The 18,993-nt window shown below is 65.5% G+C and overlaps 1 protein-coding gene across 2 annotated transcripts; it reads left to right on the forward strand.

Moving 5' to 3' along the window:
- The first annotated feature begins 1,297 nt into the window (after positions 1-1,297).
- Positions 1,298-17,999, forward strand: INAVA (innate immunity activator). Of its 2 annotated transcripts, none has more exons than XM_036277530.1 (10): positions 1,298-1,485; positions 7,583-7,728; positions 8,037-8,179; positions 8,525-8,641; positions 9,226-9,448; positions 12,491-12,544; positions 13,326-13,512; positions 13,652-13,825; positions 14,847-15,471; positions 16,601-17,999. In XM_036277530.1, the coding sequence occupies exons 1-10, from the start codon at positions 1,331-1,333 to the stop codon at positions 16,691-16,693; spliced, it is 1,917 nt and encodes a 638-aa protein (XP_036133423.1). In that variant the 5' UTR covers positions 1,298-1,330; the 3' UTR covers positions 16,694-17,999. The 2 variants fall into 2 exon arrangements, with proteins under 2 accessions (XP_036133423.1, XP_036133422.1); XM_036277529.1 differs by lacking the exon at positions 1,298-1,485 and adding an exon at positions 6,496-6,551.
- Positions 18,000-18,993: the final 994 nt, after the last annotated feature.

Genomic DNA, 18,993 nt, shown 5'->3' on the forward strand with positions numbered 1-18,993 from the left:
GCGTGATGGCCACTTCTATGTGCAGCTTGACATGTACCCAGAGAGGCGGCTAAACATTATTCTAGATGTTTATGTGAAGGCAGTTATAAATCTATCTATCTATCTATCTATCTATCTATTTTTTTTAAGATAAAATTAACATTTAAATGAACAGTAAAGCAGATTACCCTCCAAAATGTGTGTGGGCCTCACTCAATCAGTCGAAGGCTTTACTAGAAAGAAGACTGACCCTGCAGGAGGGAGGCTCCCGCGAGCTGCCTGCCTTCGGACCCCGCAGCACCTCTCCCGGTCCAGCCTGCCAGCCCACCCTGCAGAATCTGGCGTGTCAGCCTCCCCAAACATATCCACAAGTCTCTTCCACCACGGCCCACAAATGTGACATCCTCGGCTAGCAGCCAGCTAGCTCGTCTAGTGTCCGTACCCTTAGAGAAAACCCGCCCGGAGGTACAGGGCCAGGACTCTGGGCCTGGTGGGCGGGGATGGGCGAGCCTGTCCTCTCGGGACAGAGCACACTCCGGACAGTGCACACTTGGGACAGCCACACGGAGCAGTCCTGCCCCCGCGGGCCTGCCCGCCAGCCGGCTCCCCTTCGACCCTCCGTCCCTGCGCCTCCTCCACGCCCGACGCCCTGCAGGTCTCACAACCCCGCTGCCCCTTCGCTTAAGCGTCTGTCCGTCCTGCGCTGTCTGGCTTCCTCCCCAAACCTCCCCGGCTGCCCTGGGTCCCCCGCGGGCGCGGGGCGCGGCCCCTCTGCGCCCGGGTGCTGGCCCGGCCTTCCTGCTGGAACACCGCTCGGGGGCCGGGGACGAGCCCGAGGTCGCTCCCTGCGCACCGAGAGCGGGAGGCCGGGGGAGGCGTGAACGACGGGCGGCGGGCACGTGGCTCGCAGTGCGCAGCAGAGGCGGGGGCCGGGCGGGGAGGCGCTGCCGGCGCGCGGGGCGCGCGGGGGCGGAGGGGCGCGGCGCCCCCGCCGCTCGGTGCCCTCTCCCGCCCCGGGGTCTCGGGAACGGAGCCGCCCGCCAGGCCGGGCTGGAGCGCGCGGACGAGGGCGGCGCGCGGACGCAGAAGAGCCTCCTCCCGCCCGGGCCGCGGGAACCGGCCGCCGCGGGGGGGTTCCGCACGCGGGAGCCCGAAATCGGGCCGCAGGGGGCGACCTCGCCCCGGGAGCCAGGGCCCCCGCGGGCGGCCCGGCCCCGCGGGCCCCCTTCCGCCGCGCAGCCGGCGCCGCCCGCGTCCGGGGCGGGGACCCCGAGCCGCGCCGTGCGCCTCCCCCCCTCCGCGCCTTGGTACGCCCCGGGGGACAGATGTCTCGGGATCTTTAACATTTGGGATGCTGCAAATGCCGAAGTTAAAGGGAATACCTCCGGGGAGGGCGGGCCGGGGGGAGGGCCGGCGGCCTGGACACGCGGGTCGTGCGGCTGCGGGTCCTGACCGGGGCGCGCGGGCGCGGGCGCGGGCTCGCGGCGCCGCAGCTCCGGGGGACAGGTAAGGGGGAACCGGGGGCCGCGGCCGGGCACACGGGGGGTCGGCCCCTGCACCCGCCGCCCTCGGCCTCCGCGGAGGGGGCCTCCCCGGGATGGGGAATGCGCCCAGGGGGCGGGAATCCCGAGTTCCCACCCCAAATGCCTGTTCCCAGCGCCGCCACCTTTCTCCGTGGACCCTCCGCGCTCTGGATCCCCGGCCAGGTTCCGGGAAGCCCGAAAGCAGCCAGACAAAAGGAGCAAAGTCCCCGCCGCCGGGATTCGGAGGGCGCGGTGGGGGAGGGGAGAGGGTGGACCGGACAAAGGGGCTTTTAAGAAAAGCCAGGGGTCTGGTTTCAGGGCGCGTTTCGGGCCGGCGTGGGGTTCCCTGGTCCCAGCCACGCCACCACGGCTTGCTGGAGGCAACACCTTTCCCGGTGGGAAGGAGGAGAACGGCTCAGGGGCCGCCCCACCCCTCGGCCTGCAGGGTCCCGGGCCCTCAGCCTGGGCTTTCTCCTCTGCGGCCCCGCGCTGACCGCCGATTGTTAATTCATTCGGGGGCTTCTGGGCGCCTGGGGCGCCCCGAGCTGGGTGCGGGGCGATGTGGCCGCAGGACCGGCCCTGGCTTTTCAGGACTTCAGGCGTGTAGATCAGAGGAAACTTCGAGGCCGAATTGAACGTTGCCGAGTGGAGGTCAGGGGGTGTCGACTTTCATGATTCAGGACTTTTCCTTAAGAAGGAACACCCCCCTCAAGAGATGCCATTTTTCTCCTTTCAAAGACCGGTTTTTAAGTTGTCTAATGTCATTCAAGAAAACAGAGAGTCCTCACCAACTGCTGGGCTGAGTGACCACGTTCTGGGTTTGCAGCGAGTCCCTTGATCTCGGAGACTGGCTGGGAGTGGGGTGCTGAACCCCAAGTTCCCAGCAAGCTCCTGGCCCACCTCCCTTGGTGTTTGGGGTAGAATGGTATGGCAGGTTGAGCTCCGGTGGGCCTGGGGGTCTTGGAGAGATGGTTTGCCCATCTGGTTCCAAACCCCAGATTCTGCTGAGCTGGGAAGTTCTGCCTGTGAATTTGAGGGTGCAAGGGGCCTTTGAGCTCAGAGGAGGGAGCCAGCAAAGGCACCGAAACCTCTGGAGAGAATTCAGAGGGTTCATGAGCTCAGTTGGGAAACATGTTTATCACCTTGGGCAGAAATTTAGCTCTCGGCCACGCAGGTGGCAAGTGCAGCTATGCCTGAGACTCTGCCCTCCACAGAATTCGGTTTCGAATCACACTGGTCGTCGTAGCTGCCCCGAGATGTTGTCGACACTCATCCCTTCCATGAAAATACCCGCTGGTGATCCTGTATAATGTGAACGCAGACGCACGTCTGCTACTGCGTTTCAGTATCACTGGGTCTGTTAGTGATTCTCTCGATTTTATTTTCTGCATCAGAAAATACTGCTGATTCTAGAAACTTCCATCCTCTCCCACCTGGAGCTGGGGGATGGGCAGGGTGGGGGGAGCATGTCAATTAGGGGCAAAGCCAACTCCTCTCTGTTTGACATTGGAAGAATGTAGCAAACCTGTAGGGGGTGGGAGGGCTGTTGTTTTTCCAGAAGGGAAGGGCTTAGGCTCCTGACCCCTGAGCAGGCTTCTCACCTCGGCTGGGATGGGGCTGTTCCCTGTTGGGGCCCCTCAACCTCAGCCTGGGGAGGGGAGCTGGTCAGCCTGGAGGGTTGGGATTGCGTTGTTTGGAGAGGGTGTGCAGGAATGTGAGGGTGAGCTGGGTATGTGTGCGTGTCTGTGGGGGGCAGATCGAAGAGGAGGGGTCTAAGGGAGCTCTGGGGGAAACAGCTCTGGAGGGGGACACAGCTCTGCTCCACGGAGGTGCTTGGTGGAGGTGACTTCTCCATCTGGGGGACGGGGGAGGGGTGGGGTGGGGGAGGGAAGCACTCCAGAGCTAGGTCGAGGGGCTGGGATTCCAGGGAGGGGTCTTGGTGGAGAATCAGAGTGGGGGGCAGGGAGGTGTGTAAGGGCAGAAAGAGTCCGTGCACCCGGCACCAGCAGAGCCAGACACTGGACACGAAATGCAGTGGACAAATACTGGCCACTGTACCAACGGATCGTGCCATCCAGGAGAACGGAGTCTAATGCTCAAAGCCTGGACCGGTTTATGGCAGGCAGGTGGCCGATTAAATAGGGTGAAATCAGAGTCGACTGCTTGAAGGTGAGGTTAGGGTGATGGGCAAGTCATTGCTTCGGGCTTCAGGACAATTCTGAGGTCTGTCCCTGTGACCCTCTGTGTGGTTTCATGGAAAGTACCTGGGCTCAGGAGCTGAACCCTAACTTAGGTCAAGACGTTCCCTTTAGCCTGCCGAGGGCCAGCCCTGTGGCCATGAGTCAGATCTCTCAGGGGTAGAGAGAAAGGATTTTTAGAGCCAGGATTTAGAACTATATTTACTCAAAGTCGTAAGGACCCATGGTTTCAGGTGGTGGGCGAAACCTTCATCTACAGCATTTCTGCTTTTCAGCCCGCTGGGGACAGGCGACAGGCGACAGGTGGCCTTCCCCTCGCTTACCCCCAGGAATGGGCTGAATTCCAACAGTTTGTTTGAGGGTCATTGGGGTGGGAGACTTGGAGGCTTAGTTTTGGTCTCTATCCCTTATGTTTGGGGACAGGACTGGATTCAGGTCAGTGCTCTGTGGACCCTCCTGAGGGACAGATATAAGTAACAAACAGGGAGGTGATGGCCTTCATCATTGGGGGGAGGTGTCTGGGATACAAAGTGGGAACAGCCCAGCTGGTGTGGCTCAGGGGTTGAGCATCAACCCTGCACCAAGAGGTCACCGGTTCGATTCCCGGTCAGGACACATGCCCAGGTTTTGGGCCGATCCCCAGTTGGGGGCATGCAGGAGGCGGCCAGTCGATGTTCTCTCTCATCGATGTTTCTATCTCTCCCTCTCCCTTCCTCTCTAAAATCAATAAAGAAAAATGTTTTTTTTTAAAAAAAGGGGGAACAGCCCTGGCCAGGTGACTCGGTGGGAGCATTGTCCCTGTGCACTGAAGGGTCGCAGGTTCAATTCCTGGTCAGGGCACATACCCAGTGTTCAGGTTCGATCCCTGGCAGGGTGCATACCAGAGGCAACCGATCGATGTTTTTCTGTCACGTCGATGTTCGTCTCTCTCGCCTCCTTCCTCTACCTCTAAACATCAGTGAAAGCATGTCCTCCGGTGAGGAACGGCCTGGCCTTCCCGAGGTTTTCAAGGTGCCTTGGGAGAGCCAGAACTCAGGTGGACAGAGAGGGGGTGGCCTAGCCTTGTTTGTGTCTCTCGCTGGTGCTCCCCGTGGAGAGTCAGCCTCACCCCGCCTCCGGGGCCTTGTGGGCCTTGTCTTCTGGGAAGGGAAACTGAGGTTCGGGAGGGCAGTGACCACCCGAGGTAGGAGCCAGAGTCAGGGCAGGAGGGCACTTGGACCCCTCACAGCTCAGTACATTGCACCCGGACCCTCAAGGCCATGAACACCGGACCCCTGTTGCCTCCCTGTGGGGTCCCTTTGTGGGGAGCCCCTGCTCCCTCTGCCCTGCAGTCCCCAGTCCCGGAAGTGCAGAGGCCCAGGAGCGGCCAGGGTGGATTGTTCAGGGAGGGGCTAGCTCACCTGCTCCTCCCTCTGACTCAAGTCACGACAAGTAACCTGGTTCCCCTGGCCCGGCAGCCTGGGAGGGAGGGGCCGGCAGCCTGGGAGGGAGGGGCCGGAGGCCAGGCTGTGGTGGGACCAGCGTGAGGGCAGCCGGCCGGGCCAGAGAGCCAGGTGGAGGCCAGCAGCAGGAGGCCGCGGGGCTGGGGAGAACCCCAGGCGCCATGAGAAGGCTCTGGGCCCCCTGACCTGGGAACGGGGCTGTTTCTGGACGCGGACTAGCAGGCAGAAGCAGGTGAGGGCAGGGCGGGTGGGGCAGGTCCTTGAGCCAGGGAGCGGCCCAGGCAGTGGCCAGCACCACCGTCCCCTCCTCCTGCGGTCGGGCCCAGGGGTGCTGGAGGTGCTGGTGGGCCCCGACGAGCCTGTCCCTCCAGTTCTGAGGCCTCAGTTTCCACAGGAGGAAGGGAAGCTGGGCGAGAGGCCCGGAACCTGGCTTCCTGGCCCGTGGAGAAGGGAGGACCCCAGTGGCCGGGCCTGAGGAGGGCTCTGGGGTCGCCCCTCCCTCCACACCCTGCTCTGTCTCTGGGCCTTGTTCAGCTGTGCAGGTGGATTGCTGCTTAGGGCCCGGGGCCGGGGGGCCAAAGGGCAGGGGTTCCATGTTAGGGACGGGGTGGGGCGTTCCCCAAACTGCCTTCACCTGAACACAGAGCCCGAAGCTCCTCAGCCTCCAGACCCCCTCCCTGTCCCCGAAGAGGTGGGCTCCTGGAGGTCCCCATGGTGGGCAGAGCAGCCCGGGCGGGGCCTGAGGAGGGGGCCTGCTGCGGGGCCTAGTCTGACACTGCCCGAGGGGCCGGGCTCAGGCTGGGGCTGGGAGGGCCACAGCCCGGCTCCTCGTCACTGTGCCTGAGGGGAAGGGGCCCAGAGAGGCAAGGTGACTTTCCCAGGGTAACACAGCCTTGAGTCTGGAGTCCCAGTGGGCTCAGCGTCAGACTGGGACCCCCGCTTGGCAGCGCCTCCCCCTGGACCCCGCGGCCTGGGGCGCAGGAGCTGGGGGAGAGGCAGCTACGGCCATCTGCGTAGCTCCCCTTGGAACTGCCCCTCTGCACCAGGTCCCGCAACTTCCCAAGGCAGTTCCTTCCTGGTTAATAATTAATGGACAAGTGTGACTAATTAACAGCTCCCTGAGCAGTACCTCTACCTGTCCTGAGCTTGCCGAGACCACCCAGCTCTGGCTGGCCCTGGCCTCGGCTTTTCGGGGTCCGGGGTTGTTAGGCTGAGGGTCTGGGAAGGATGCACGGGGCCGGGGTGACTCCTCCAGTGTCCCCAGAACCTACTGACAGTCTGTCTCTGGGGCAGGTGTGCAAAGGCCCGAGGAAGCTTTCCTGGGAGTCCTGCCTCCAGACTGCCCGGGGCACAGCTCTCGGGAGCAGGACCTGCCGGCGCAGTGGTCGCCTGCGCGCTGTGACACCCGGGTGAGTCTGGGAAAGTTCTGGTTCTGGTTCTGGTTCTGTCTCCGCAGGCAGAAGTGCCCTGGAGACCAAGTCCTGCTCCCTCTCTCTGCCTTGCTCCGTGCTGGCTTTCTGTCCTGGGGGCTGGCTGCCCCCACCCCTGTCCCATGCCCTGGTGTGGGGGGGGGGGGCAGGATAAGCCCCAGACAGAGACTCAGAGGGACTGGGCCCTTGTTGCTCAATGGGCTGACTCAGGGAGGAGGTGGCTGGGCTCCTTCCAGACGGCCTCCCGGCCCTGCCCGCCCACCCCACCCCTGCTCCACTCCTCCGAGCAGCCAGCTGACCAGGGTGTGGATTTGGGGAGGAGAGGGGGCGGGCAGCAGGTGCTGCTTGGCTGAGGGGCACCAGCTGGGCCAACACTCAGCTGGGCCAGTGTCCGAGCCTCCCCTGTGCTTCCGAGCCTCAGGGAGGCAGAGGTGTGGCCATCTCTCTGTCCCTGGGTGGCTCCCACTCTCGTCACCCTCCACACCACGCAACTCTGACACACTCCTGGGGCTCCCCGGCTGTGGGGGGCAGGAGACGCAGGCCGACTCCCACTGAGGACTCTCCTAGGCATGGCTGGTGGCCCGGGAGTGGGTTTGGGGCTTTGGGACAGCTCTCCGGCACCTACCTTGATGAACACCTGGTTGGAGAGCAGGGCAGCCTGGGCTTTGGGGCCACAGGGTCACCCTCGTGCCTCCGAGGTCGTCCTATGGGGACAGCCATACCCCGTGTGACATCGTCCCCGCCCTGTGCTGCCCCCCTTCATCCTTCTAGTCCCCATCCTTTTGCCTGCCGGGGTCAGGAGTTCCTACGGCCACCATGGCCATCACTCCTCTGGGCAAGAGGCCTCTCTGGGAAGGAGGCAGCAGGGGTGTGCTGGTGGGACCCACAGAGCCTTGTGCTGAGAGCCCCCACCCGTCCCAGACACACACACACACACACGAGTCTGACTCCTAAGCTCTGTTTGGAGCCAGGGGTTGTTGACACGTAGTTTTTCTGTTGTCTCTTAAAAGCCGGGGAAACCCCGGGCCGCCTACACATCCTGGGCCAGGCTGGGAAGGGTGTCCTGCCTCCCTGCCGGGTGCCCCCTCCCAGAGAGCAGCCATGGAGAGTAAGGATGAGGTCAGCGACTCGGACAGCGGTGTCATCCTGCAGTCTGGTGCGTGGTTCAGGAAGTCTGATGCCGTGGCTGGCCAGGTGGAGGTGCTGGGGGGGGGGGTTCTGCTGGGGGCGGCGCTGGGAGGGCTGGACAGTATCCCCGCTGCTGATACCGTCTGGAGCCGGTATCTCCCACTTGGGTGCCAGTGATCACTCTGTTGAAAACTGTCCCTGGCTGGTGTGAAGGTCTTGCCTCTGGCTGGCCTGAGCTTGGATCTGGGCTGACAGAGGGAGGGAGTGTGTGCGTGTACACGAACATACTTCCACGGTGGTCAACGCGGTCTGAGCGAGGCTGCCCTCCGCCCCCAGGGCCCGACAGCCCGGTGTCCCCGCTGAAGGAGCTGAAGGAGGCGAAGGAGCTGACCTACGCCATGCGCAAGCAGCAGCGGGCCCTGGAGGAGCGCCTGGAGGCCTGCCTGGGGGAGCTGAGGAGGCTCTGCCTGCGGGAGGCGGTGAGCCTGGGCCCCTCTGCACGTCTGCACTGGGGTTCATCCGAGGAGCCCCACTGTGGGATATCGGGGCTGAGGGAAAGGGGAGCTTTGGCAATCAGATGGGCATGGTGCCCGGAATCCTGTGCGTGGGCACCGGCAGCTCGGGAGGGGAAAGGCAGGGCCGCGGAGGGACCGGGCAGAGGACGCGAGCGGCCGGGGTCAGGGCACAGCTCTGGGAGAAGAGGACGAGGAGGCTTGAGGGGTGGGGGCAGAGGTGCCTCAGGATGCCAGTGAAACCGCCCCGAGGGTGGGCAGTGCCCGCTGGACACTGTCGGCCGGCCTGGTGTGACGTCGCTTCCCCTGCAGGAGCTGACGGGCATCTTGCCAGCCGAGTACCCCCTCAAGCCCGGGGAGAAGGCCCCCAAGGTCCGCCGCAGGATCGGAGCAGCGTACAAGCTGGATGAGCAGGCCTTGCTCGGGCAGGTGAGGGAATTCGGCCGCCGTCCCTCGGTGCCCAGAGGTGGTCCCTGAGCCTGGACCCAGCTCCGGAGGAGGAAGCTGTGATGCCGTGTGTCTCCCCCGGCACTTGGCCGTCTCCACTCCGTCGCACCCACAGGGGTGCTGGGCGCTGCGTGGATGAGGGGCACCCACTAAGGTGTACCCAGACGGCCGTGGGGAAGGTGTGCCGTCCTAGGCAGCCAGGCAGCTGGCAACTCCGGGGCAGACATGGGTTTGGTCCCCAGTGGGCAGAAGATCAGTTAAGAGCTTAACCGCCGGCCTGGAGAGGCGGTGGCCTGTTCAGACAGGTGTCTGGCCTCCTCCTCCTTGTTGGACGGTGGCCCAGGCCCTCCTAGGAGCCCCTCCCTGGGGTGAGAGGGGACACTTCCCCTGGGCTCTGCCTGCCCAACCCTCTGGGGTCAGGAGGGAAAACGTCCCGCTTGGGTTTCCACGCCTGGCTGGGCAGGCCGACACCCTCCCCGCACGGGCGCCCGGGGCCAGGATCCAGGGCACTGTGGGCTGTCCTGTCCCCAGGCCCCCGCCTCCCAGCTCACCTCGCCCTCCCCCAGGACCCCCTGAGCAGCCTGGAGCAGGAGCTGGCCCTGCAGCTGCACATCGCGGAGGCCGCGCGGCGGCTGAGCCGGGAGGAGAAGCTGGGCCGCCAGGCCCGCCGGCAGCGGAAGCACGCGGTGCTGCGGGAGGAGGAGAAGCTGCGGGCGCTGGAGCGCTGCCTGGGCGAGCAGCGGCGCCACCGGGGGTCCCTGCCCGCCGCCGCCCTGCCGCTGGGCCGAGGTGCGTCTGTGTCCTGGGCCCCCCTGCGCTCGGCTCCTGCAGGTGGGGCGCTGCATCGGCCGCACGCGCCCCACCGAGCCCGACCCCCCCAGCCTGCGCGCCCCCTGCAGAGCCCGCCCCCCCCCCGCCGAGCCTGCACGCACCCCCTGCTGAGCCTACGCGCCCCCCGCCGAGCCTGCGCGCGCCCCCCGCCGAGCCCGTGTGCCCCCGCCGAGCCTGCGCTCCCCCTGCCGAGCGCGCCCCCCGCTGAGCCCATGCGCGCCCCCTGTCAAGCCTGCGTGTACCCCCTGCTGACCCTCAAGCCCCCACAAGCCTCAGCGAGACCCTGTCCCCCAGCTCCTCCGAGAGCAAACCCCTCCTGCCCTCTGCATCCTCTCAAGTCCCGTCCCCCACGCGTCCTGGACAGAGGCCTCCACAGGCTGCCCTCGAGCTCATCCCCAGGGCTCCTCACCTGTGGGCGTCCGGTCCACCCTCACGCCCTGCGGGCCCGCAGGGAGCTGCCTCATGCGTCAGGCCCTGGGGTCCTGGGGCTGGCGGCCGGCCTGAGTGAGGCCGCCCAGGGCGCCTTGGCTCGGCAGCCCCCGCACACGTGGTGTCAGGGCTGATTCCAGGGCCCACGGCCGCCCGGGCTGGTCAGGTGGAGGCCCTGCCCGCCAGTGCCCGCCCCACAACCCCTTGAGTTTCCAGAACCCTCTGGTCAGGGGCACCCCTTCCTCTTGAGCAGTTGAGTCCCTGAGCCCCATAGCCAGGGACCCGTGATGGTGCCTCCTGGTGAGTCGTCTGGGCCCAGACCCAGCCGCTGGTGGTGCCAGTGGGACCAGCCGGGTTACCTCCCTAGACCCAAACCCCGCTGTGGTCCGCAGCCCTCCCTGGCAAGGGCATCGTGCCCTTGGCAGGCCCCTCCCCCAGGCCTCTCCTGGGTTCCGATCTGCACCGTGAGGGGCGGGAGGAGGGCTTGGTGGTGGCCCTGGGGCAGAACTGGATTCCTGGCCTGGTCAGGGCTGGGGCAGTCATCAGCTGCTCCCACCCCCGCGGGCTCCGGCCCTGCCCGCAGCCTGGGGGCTGGCTCTCTGTCCAGGCTCCCCAGGTTGGGACCTCGTGTGGGACTGGGAAGCTCTTCCTGGTCCCCTGTCCTGTGCCCCGGGCAGTGACGATCAGGAGTCCCGCACCCCAACGTGGTCTCTGGTTTAGGGTAGAGAGGGTATGACCAGACTCCTCCCAGGTCACCTTTAGCAGCCAGGAGTAGAGGCCAAGGGAGGAGGGTGACCCAGTAATCACAGGAGATGGGCAGTGACCCAGGCCCAGGTGGCCAGACCTCTCTGGCCTGCACGAGGACACTGCTGTCCCCGGGGCTCTGATGGAGGAGAAGCTGGCCACCCTCCCTCCACCACCGACTGCTGAGCCTGGCAGACAGGCCCTGAGGGCACCCCCTGGTGTGCCGGCAGGAGCCCTGGGGAGGAGGTGCCCTAGTCCCTGTCCGGCTCCGCCCCTCTTGGGTCCTGCCCAGGGTCTGTGGTTTCCAGGGTGGCGGAGGGTGTGGGGTGCCACTCTGCTGCCACCGTTGCCGCCGATGCTGCTGCTTGTTGGGAGTGGGGGGGGGGCGGGCAGGACACACCTGGGGCTGTGGTCAGCGCTGTGGGAGGCAGGAGGCCCTGAAACCTTCTCGGGCTGCGGAGAAGAAATGGGCGTAGCAGCTGACTGTCCCCCTCCAGGTCAGAGGAGGCCGCTGTCTCCTCTCTCGAGCCCTGTCTTGACATGGACTCGAGGTCCAGGGTTCTGGTGTCCCGCCTTGCGGGCCGGGGGACACTGCTCCCCAGCAATGCCTGCTCTGCCCACCTCTGCACTCCTGGAAGGAGGGCGTAGGGAGGGTTAGCGATGAGGAGCTGAAAGGTGTTTTGAACGAAAAAGAGAAAAAAAAAATAGCAAACAGATAAACCAAAGAGGAAAACCACCGCCCACGCTCGTCTGGGACGGTTACCGGGGCAGGTGAGAGGTGAGAGTAAGTAGCGCTGCAGGTGGTGGGGTGCAGGAGCTGGGTGCCCACAGGGACCCCGATGAGACGTGCCCCCGGCACACTGGTAATATCGGCGAGGCCCCTCGTGCGTCTGCTGGTTGGCAGCCTCTCGCCATGCTGTCTGGACTGGTCTCCATCTGACCGCCCAGCATGGTGGCCACTAGCCACACGGGGCCTGGGCATGGGAGATGTGGCCCGTGTAGCCAAGGAACTGACTTCATTTATTTTGCTTGAATTAAAATAGCGGCCGGTAAGATGCTGAGCGTGTGAGGGTGACCCCCGCGGGTCCCTCTGCTTGGGGGTGCAGCTGGCGCTCCGGGCTGAGGGCAGGGGTGGGGAGCCTGGCTTGGGCAGTGTGGCCGAGCCTGGACCTGTCCTCGGGAACTCTGTGTTCGGCTGGAGAGAGGTGTGCCTGGCCCAGCTCTGCAGGTCCCCGGCCTATGGAACGCCCACCTGCTGGCTTTGGGGGCATCAGGGATGGCGAGGCTGCTGTCTCCGTCCCAGACCAGTACACACGACTTGAACCCCAGCTGCCTTGCGGGGCCGTGATGGTAACAGTCCCACCGTTTCTTCAACCTGGCATTTGCGAAAAAGAAGCCTTTATTCCCGGGTTGTTGTGAAAGACTGGAGGCGGGGACCAGAATCAACAGGAGGGCATCTCCTGCACTGAAACCCAGAGCGAAGGCTGGCGAGGGGAGCGTGGCCTCCCCCCGACGCCGCCAGGAAACTGCCGCCAGAAAGCTCGGCTTTTTTGTGACAGAAGGGGAAACTGAGGCCCATAGCAACGAAGAGGCTTGTTCGTGGTCGCACAAGTAACGGCGGAGCCAGGAGGCAAATCCGGCTTCCTGTCTCACGTCTGGTCTTTTGGTCTACTTCCAAGTAACAAATTCACACCCAGCAGAGTATTTAACACGCCGTTGGCACTTCCTGGTCCAGGGTCCATCGGGAAGGGGGCAGGGCCAGGCCTGGGCTGCTGCTGCTGGGGGCACATTGGGCTCCTCACCTCTGTCTCCTTTCCTCTCTCCCAGAGCTCAGTGCTTCCGACGACAGCTCCCTGTCGGACATGCTGCTTCCGGAGGAAGGTGAGGGGCCGTGCGGGACAGTCGGGGCTGAGCTCCTCTGCAGGACCCCGGGCTCTGGCAGCGTGTACTGGTGACACCCTCGAATGGGGGGCGGCTGCCCCTCCTACCGGTACTGGTGTCTGGCCCTGCCCGTGCTCGGTGAGGTGGGGACGCACCGTCCCCTTTCCGTTCTGGATGCTTGGTCGTCCTGATAGGAGAGGGACGGGCCAGTTCCAGCCGAGCCCCGGCCTTCCCTCCGCCCTGGACGTTTATTTCGATACGCACCTGTCAGAGCCCAGGAGACCTGGCTGCAGTCACCGTTCTTGGTGACCAGAGGGGGGCAGGAAATACAAGTCCCAGATTAAGAACTCTGGTTACAAACCCTAAGGCTGCTGGGGGTGGGGGTGGGGTCAAGGTGACCAAGGTGTGCAGTCCGGCCCAGGGGAGTGTCCAAGCCAATAAGGAAGCAGCACACATGAGCACGGCTTGGGCAAGAAAAACGGGGCACCAGAGGGCTCACTGCAGGCCCGACTCCAGGAGCAAAGGTGGCAAGTGAAGTCACCTGAGCCGAGGAGAGTCGATCTGGGGAGGCTTCTTGAAGGAGGCAGGCGTGAGATAGGGCTGTGAGGGAGGGATTCAGTCCCCAAGGAGAAGCCCTGGACTATCTGGGCCAAGAGCCACGGCCTGGCACAGCCGGACCAGCAGCCTGGGAGGGAGGGAGGGAGGGAGGGCTGGGCTCGGCGGGGATTCCTGTTGGGCTGGTTCTCCAGCCGCTGCCTTCACAGGGCCCTTTCTCCCGCAGAGGACGCCCCGGTGCCAAAGCCGGCCCCAGCATCCTCGCCCCAGAGCCCAGAGGGGCTGCCGGCCACAGGGCTTGAGACGGGGGTCCTGGACCGGGCCCCCATCCAGAACGGCCCCTGGAAGGAGACCAGCCTGGACCGACCCTATGAGAAGCCCGGGAGGACTTCGGACCCCACTAGCGAGTCTAGGTCAGGGTGCAAGGGAGGGAGGGGGCTGGGAGCAGGGGTCTCAGGCACTGCCCCTGGCGCCAGCTGTGTGCTGGTGGGAAGTGGGGCCCCTTCCTCAGCACAGCACCCCCGCCCTGACCCATCCCCAATCCCTCTGCAGCAGCCCGGCCACCACGCCGCAGGACGGGCCCAGCACCTCCAGCCTGTGGCTGCTGGAACCTGCCTCCTACCACGTGGTCCCCGTCCGCAGGGCTCCTGGCCAGCGGCAGGGCCGGACCAGTGCCCCCACCACCCCAGACATGCAGGGGAAGAGGGGCCAGTCGCAGTCTCTGAGGTAAAGGACAGCCCACCCCGAGACGTAGGGAGGGACAGGCCATCCTGGGGCCTCTGGACGAGGCTGCGCTCAGCCTGTGAGGCCAGAGGCGCGTCGTCCACGGAGCCTGCCTCTCCCAGAGTCCAGCCCGTCACCGGCAGTCTCTTCCCTCACCCTGGGCTCAAGGCCACAGAACGTGGGTGTGGGCGGGCCCTCCAGAGTCCACAGACTGTCCCGTGGCTGGCCCCTGACAGTGTGCAGCTGATTCTCATCAGTTGCGGTAGTTTGATGTCCCTCAAGGTCGCCACAGACACCAAATGCCTGAAAACCAAGTCCTCGCCCCTGGGGCACGTGACTTTGCCAGCGCTCTGCTGCTCGGTGCTGGCGTAGGTGACCGAGTCAGGACAGGCCGTGTGGTCCTGTCCTCAGGACAACCGCCAGGTGTCCAGGCACCAGCCGGGTCTGGGGGTCCCCTGTCCGCAAACTCTCGTCAGACAGCACGAGATGGGGGCAGCCTGGGACCACCGAGCAGGTCAAGACTGGCTTTTAGGTTTCACCTGCGCCAGGGCCCTTGGTGCAAATGAGTGAAAGGCGTCCCCTCTGGGCACACACAGCCCTGTGACCCCGTGCGTCCCCCCTGCTGGGCCCGGGCTGGTGCCCTTGGGGAGGGCCGCATTGTCCTGCTGCGGCTCCGTAAGGAAAGACGACAGGAGTGCTGTCTCGGGGTCCTGGGGCTGGGAGTGTCCGGGCTGGTTTCTCCAGAGGCCTCTGCCTTGGGTTGTAGACCACGGTCCCCTCTTCCTGTGGCCGTTTCTCTGGCGCGTAGAGGCTTTCACACCTTCAGGACAGCGGCTGTGGGTGAAACGCACTGAACACAGGGCCACCCGCAGGCTGAGGACCCGAGACAGCGGTGTGGCCCCAGGCACGAGTGAGGGCCGCAGTTCCCACGTGGGGCCAGGACGGAGTCTGCGTTTGGAGACACCTGCCTGGCCTCTGTCCCCACCTCGCAGACTCAGGATGTCTGTCTCCTTTCCGCCCCCAGGATGGACTCCTTCCGGGCAGGTCCCCGCCGCCGCCCTACACACTACACAGTGACCGTGCCCAGTTCCTGCTGGCCCCTGAGTGGCCCCCCGCGGCCGCCTCACGCCCCCCACTCCTGCTCTGAGGACAGCAGCTCCGACGGCTCCAGCGTGTCCCACGCGCCCTCACCCGGCAGCAGCAGCCCCGACATCTGTGCCCTGCGGCCGCTGTCCCCACCCAGGGCGCCCGGCCACCATGGGGCCTGGGGCCCGGCAGCGCCCCATCCATCGCTGCTGCTGCCCCCCGGGCCCTGCCCGGCCGGGCGGTACGTGGTGGTGGCCGAGGGCTGCCTGCCGCCCAGCGAGCTGGACCTGGTGGCCCGTGAGGAGGAGGGGCTGGCCCTTCGTCTCCAGCAGCTGCAGCAGCTGCAGCAGCACGTGCGCCCCCGAGGCCGCCTGGCGCGCGCGCCCTCCCTCAAGGACAGCCCCGCCGGCCGGGCGCTCTGCCGGGCGGCCGTGAGCCAGGAGCTGCAGTCCTGGCATGAGCGCGTCCGGCTGCGGAGCGCGCGCCCCCACTCGCTGGACCGCCACGGGGCCTTCCGCGTGCGCAGCCTGCCCCCTGGGCGGGGCCTGGGGCCCCGGACACAGGTGAGGGTCGCCGGGCCTTCAGGCTAGAGAAGGGCCGCCCGTCCAGCAGGCCCAAGGGTAGAGGGACAGACACCAGCAGGCCAGAGACCATCCCCCTTGGCCATGGAGGGCACCCTGACTGCCTGGGCACCTCCTCATCTTGCCTGTGTGTCCAGCTCAGGAGCACACGCCCACACACAGTCCCCCCTTGAGTCCCATCCACGTGAGCCACCCGGATTTTCTGACTTGAGCGGGCGGGACCGAGGGAGTTTGGAGAAGTGTTGGCAGGTGCCAGAGCCTGGGGCTCCCTGTTGGTCAGTGGGCTCCCCGACTCCCCTGAGTGCCACCAAGCTGACCAGCGGATCGGCACATGGGTTGAGCCAGGCCCTGAGTGACTGCCCCGGTGCAGGTCAGCCTGCTGCCTCCCAGGAATGCGTGGGCAATGGGTTACCTCTGCCAGCCTCTCCCGCCCTCGTAAGTGGGAGCTCCGTCGTCACAGACAGGGAGGGCGTTCGGGGACTTCGCTCGTGCGAAACAGTCGGGAAAGCATAGCAGCCACAGCCAGGGAGGGCAGCTCAGGGAGCGGACCCTGACCTGTGATGTTGGGGTGGCCCCCTGGGTTCTCCGGCCCGGTCTCTTCACTGCGGAAGTGAGCAGAGCACCCATGAGAGTTCTGGTGTCCCCGGTACCGAGAGCTCAGCACGGGGCACGCTCCTGGAGCGACCAGGCTGCCGCTTTGAGACCCTAGATCCCCGAAGGCTCGGAGGCTCGGCTGGGTGTCCCTGCTGCCTCCTCTCCTCCCACTGCAGCTGGCCTCTGGGCCGTCCTGGGCCGCGCCCCCAGCTTTCCCCGTCCTGCAAGCTTGGACCTGTTCTTGGCCGAGCTCAGCCCACTGCAACCTGTCAGACAGGGAGGGTGGTGAGGAGTGAACCGGGAAGGGGGGAGGGGAGAGTAGGAGGTCAGGGCGCCTGGCACACCCCAAAGGTTGCTGGAGTGGAAAGCGGGCAAAGGGTGATCCCTGGGGGCTGAGGGGTGGGCCGGGGCTGCCGTCAGTCAAGTCCTCAGGACGAGGGTGGTGTCCTGGGTGTGTTCTGTGCCCAATTCTGCCCAGTCTGCTCACCCACCTCACCTTTGCTTCTGACCCTGGCAGGTGCCCACGGTGTGTGTGCTCCGCAGATCACCTGAGGGGGCCCCTGTGCAGGTCTTCGTACCCGAGAACGGAGAGATCATCAGCCAGGTGTAGGCGTGGCCAGGTGTGCCCTGTGCTGCGCGGGCTGCTCCTGGGGGGCCGAGACCCCACCTCCTGTGCCTTCTGCAGCTCCCCGTCCCTGTCGCGGGTCGACGACCTGGAGCTGAGACTTCCCTTTTCTACTAGTTTTTGTTCAGAAGTACCGAGGGCGTATAGTGTCCTGTACTCGAGATCCCTGTCACGTGGTGATGCCGGACCGAGGCCTTGTCCGTCTGTCTGCCCGACAGCGTCTCCTTATGCAAGATGGGGCGGGACACAGGCAGACAAGGCTGTGTCGGTCCCCAAATGCTCGCCCTCTGATTCTGAGACTACCCCTGGGGAACAGCCTGGCCCCCCTGACCCCTGTGCTGTGTGCACACCCCTCCCCGTCTCCCAGCTCTCTGGGTGCCTCGGGGTGCCGGGCTGGGGAGCCTCCTCCCCCTACAATGTGCTCTGTGACGCACACGCCAAGTGGGGGACAGAGGTCTGTCCAGGTGGAGGACTGTCTTCCTTGGCCCTTACTTTCCTGAGCCCTTGAATCCTGTGCAGGGCCCCAGGCATGTCCACTTGGGGCCTGTGGGCTCCCGGATTCTCCCGACCTCTGAGCCTTGAGTCTGAGGCCTCACCAGGTCAGCCTCAGGAGCCCCCGCTGGAGAACAGCTCAAGCTGAAGACCGACACGGGACGGATGTTGCAGAGGGGCACCACCGTGTGGCACCTCTGAGGCCCAGGCGGGGTCACAGCCCCTTGCAGTCCACGCGCCGCCCTGCGTCAGCCCTGAGACCGGACGTCCTGGCCCTAATCAGACGGGAGCACCCGCCCGAACAGCGTCATGAACTGTCCCAGCCGCTGAGACCTGAGGGGGCCTGGAGCTGCTGGCTCAGACCAGAGGGGGTCCCTGCCCCGGACGCGGGGTCTCTGCTGCGAGGAGAGCCCTGGGTTCTGACTTCACCCACGCAGACCCTTCCCTCCGAGTTCCCTGGACTCGGTCGTGCAGCTGCAGCTTCCGAGAAATGGGTGCCTAACTGCGAGACCCGTCCTCCCAGCTGGACAGCGGGGTTGCCCACCGCACGGGCGGGTGCGGAGGGCAGAGCCCAGGCGGCCGGCGCAGAGTCGGGGGGAGGGGCAGCCCTGCATGTCGACTGTCCCACTTTGGATGCTGTGTTCGGTGTGTCCCCAAGCCCCTCCCCAGACCCAGCCATCTCCCTCCGGGTGTCCTCTGGTGTGCCGGGCCAGGACACGACTGAGCGCCCACTGCCCACACACCTGAGCGTCCTGTATGTTAACTTATTGGTCCCGTGTGATGCCCGGCCACGTCCGCAGCTGGGGGGCTGCACCTGTGTGGATGTTCGTGCCAAACACTTCAATAAAGTCTGTTTTCCGTGGTCCGCTGAGCAGACTGGGTGAAGGGTTCTTTGGTGCCGAGAATCTCTGCCCGTTCCCCAGGACGCCCGCCCAGGGCTGCAGACCGGCCAGGTCCTGGGAACAGGCGGCTGTGAGGTAGGAGCGGCCTCTCTGGCCATCCGTTCCCAGCGGAGTGGACACAGGTCTTCCAGGCCCAGAGCTGGGCTCTGGGAGCCACTTCGCCAAGGACAGGACAGGGACTTGGCAGTCTCAGGAGGCCGGGGTCCTGCCGGCCGGGCTTGGCTGTGGGTGCGGCCGAGTCTCCAGCTCCTCGTGGCTGGCCCATCGGGGAGGCTCTGGTGACAAATGGCCTGTCTGCAGAGCTGGACAAGTCGGGGTTTCCTTGGGGTGATGGAGGTGCTCTCCACAAGCCCCTCCCCCATCTCAGGGACGGGGAGGGGGAGGGGAGCTCCACCAGGACCCCTCCCTGCCTGCCCTGCAGGGGTCGCTCAAGGGCCCCGGCACAGTGCCCCCTGGAGCTCATCTCAGGAGGAGCATGTGCTGGATCTGAGGTGACCCCGTTTCAGGTACTGGGGCTCTGCCTGTGCCCTCCCCAGCCAAGGAAGGGGCAGAGCGGGGAGGCTGGGCACACGGCCGCGGGCTGGGCAGTTCCCGTCAGCCCCGCGCTCCACCCTGGGGACCGTGGGCCCTGCGTCTTTGGGGCCTGGCCCGCTGAGGCCTGGGGTCTCCATTCTGAGAAGGGGGTTGGAGGGGACCCAACACCAGGGGTCTCTGGGAGGTGGGGGCCTCCTGATCTCAGGCCTGCACATCTCAGTCCGGCTGAATTTTGGGTGACAGGGCACAGGGTTAAGTAGTTTGGACCATTGTGACAAGTTAGCCCAGGTCCTGGGGACGGCCCGCCTGAGGGGCAGCTCAGAGGAGGGGAGGAGGGGGGCTGAGGAACCCCCACAC

The sequence above is a fragment of the Molossus molossus genome, unplaced genomic scaffold (assembly GCF_014108415.1).
Source record: "Molossus molossus isolate mMolMol1 unplaced genomic scaffold, mMolMol1.p scaffold_m16_p_23, whole genome shotgun sequence".
NCBI classification, from domain to species: Eukaryota; Metazoa; Chordata; class Mammalia; order Chiroptera; family Molossidae; genus Molossus; species Molossus molossus.

Coding starts and splice junctions, on each gene's coding strand:
- INAVA (XM_036277530.1), top strand. CDS start 1,331: ATGCTGCAAATGCCGAAGTTAAAGGGAATACCTCCGGGGAGGGCGGGC. Junction 7,729..8,036: donor CGGTGTCATCCTGCAGTCTG/GTGCGTGGTTCA, acceptor CTCCGCCCCCAG/GGCCCGACAGCCCGGTGTCC. Junction 8,642..9,225: donor AGCAGGCCTTGCTCGGGCAG/GTGAGGGAATTC, acceptor GCCCTCCCCCAG/GACCCCCTGAGCAGCCTGGA.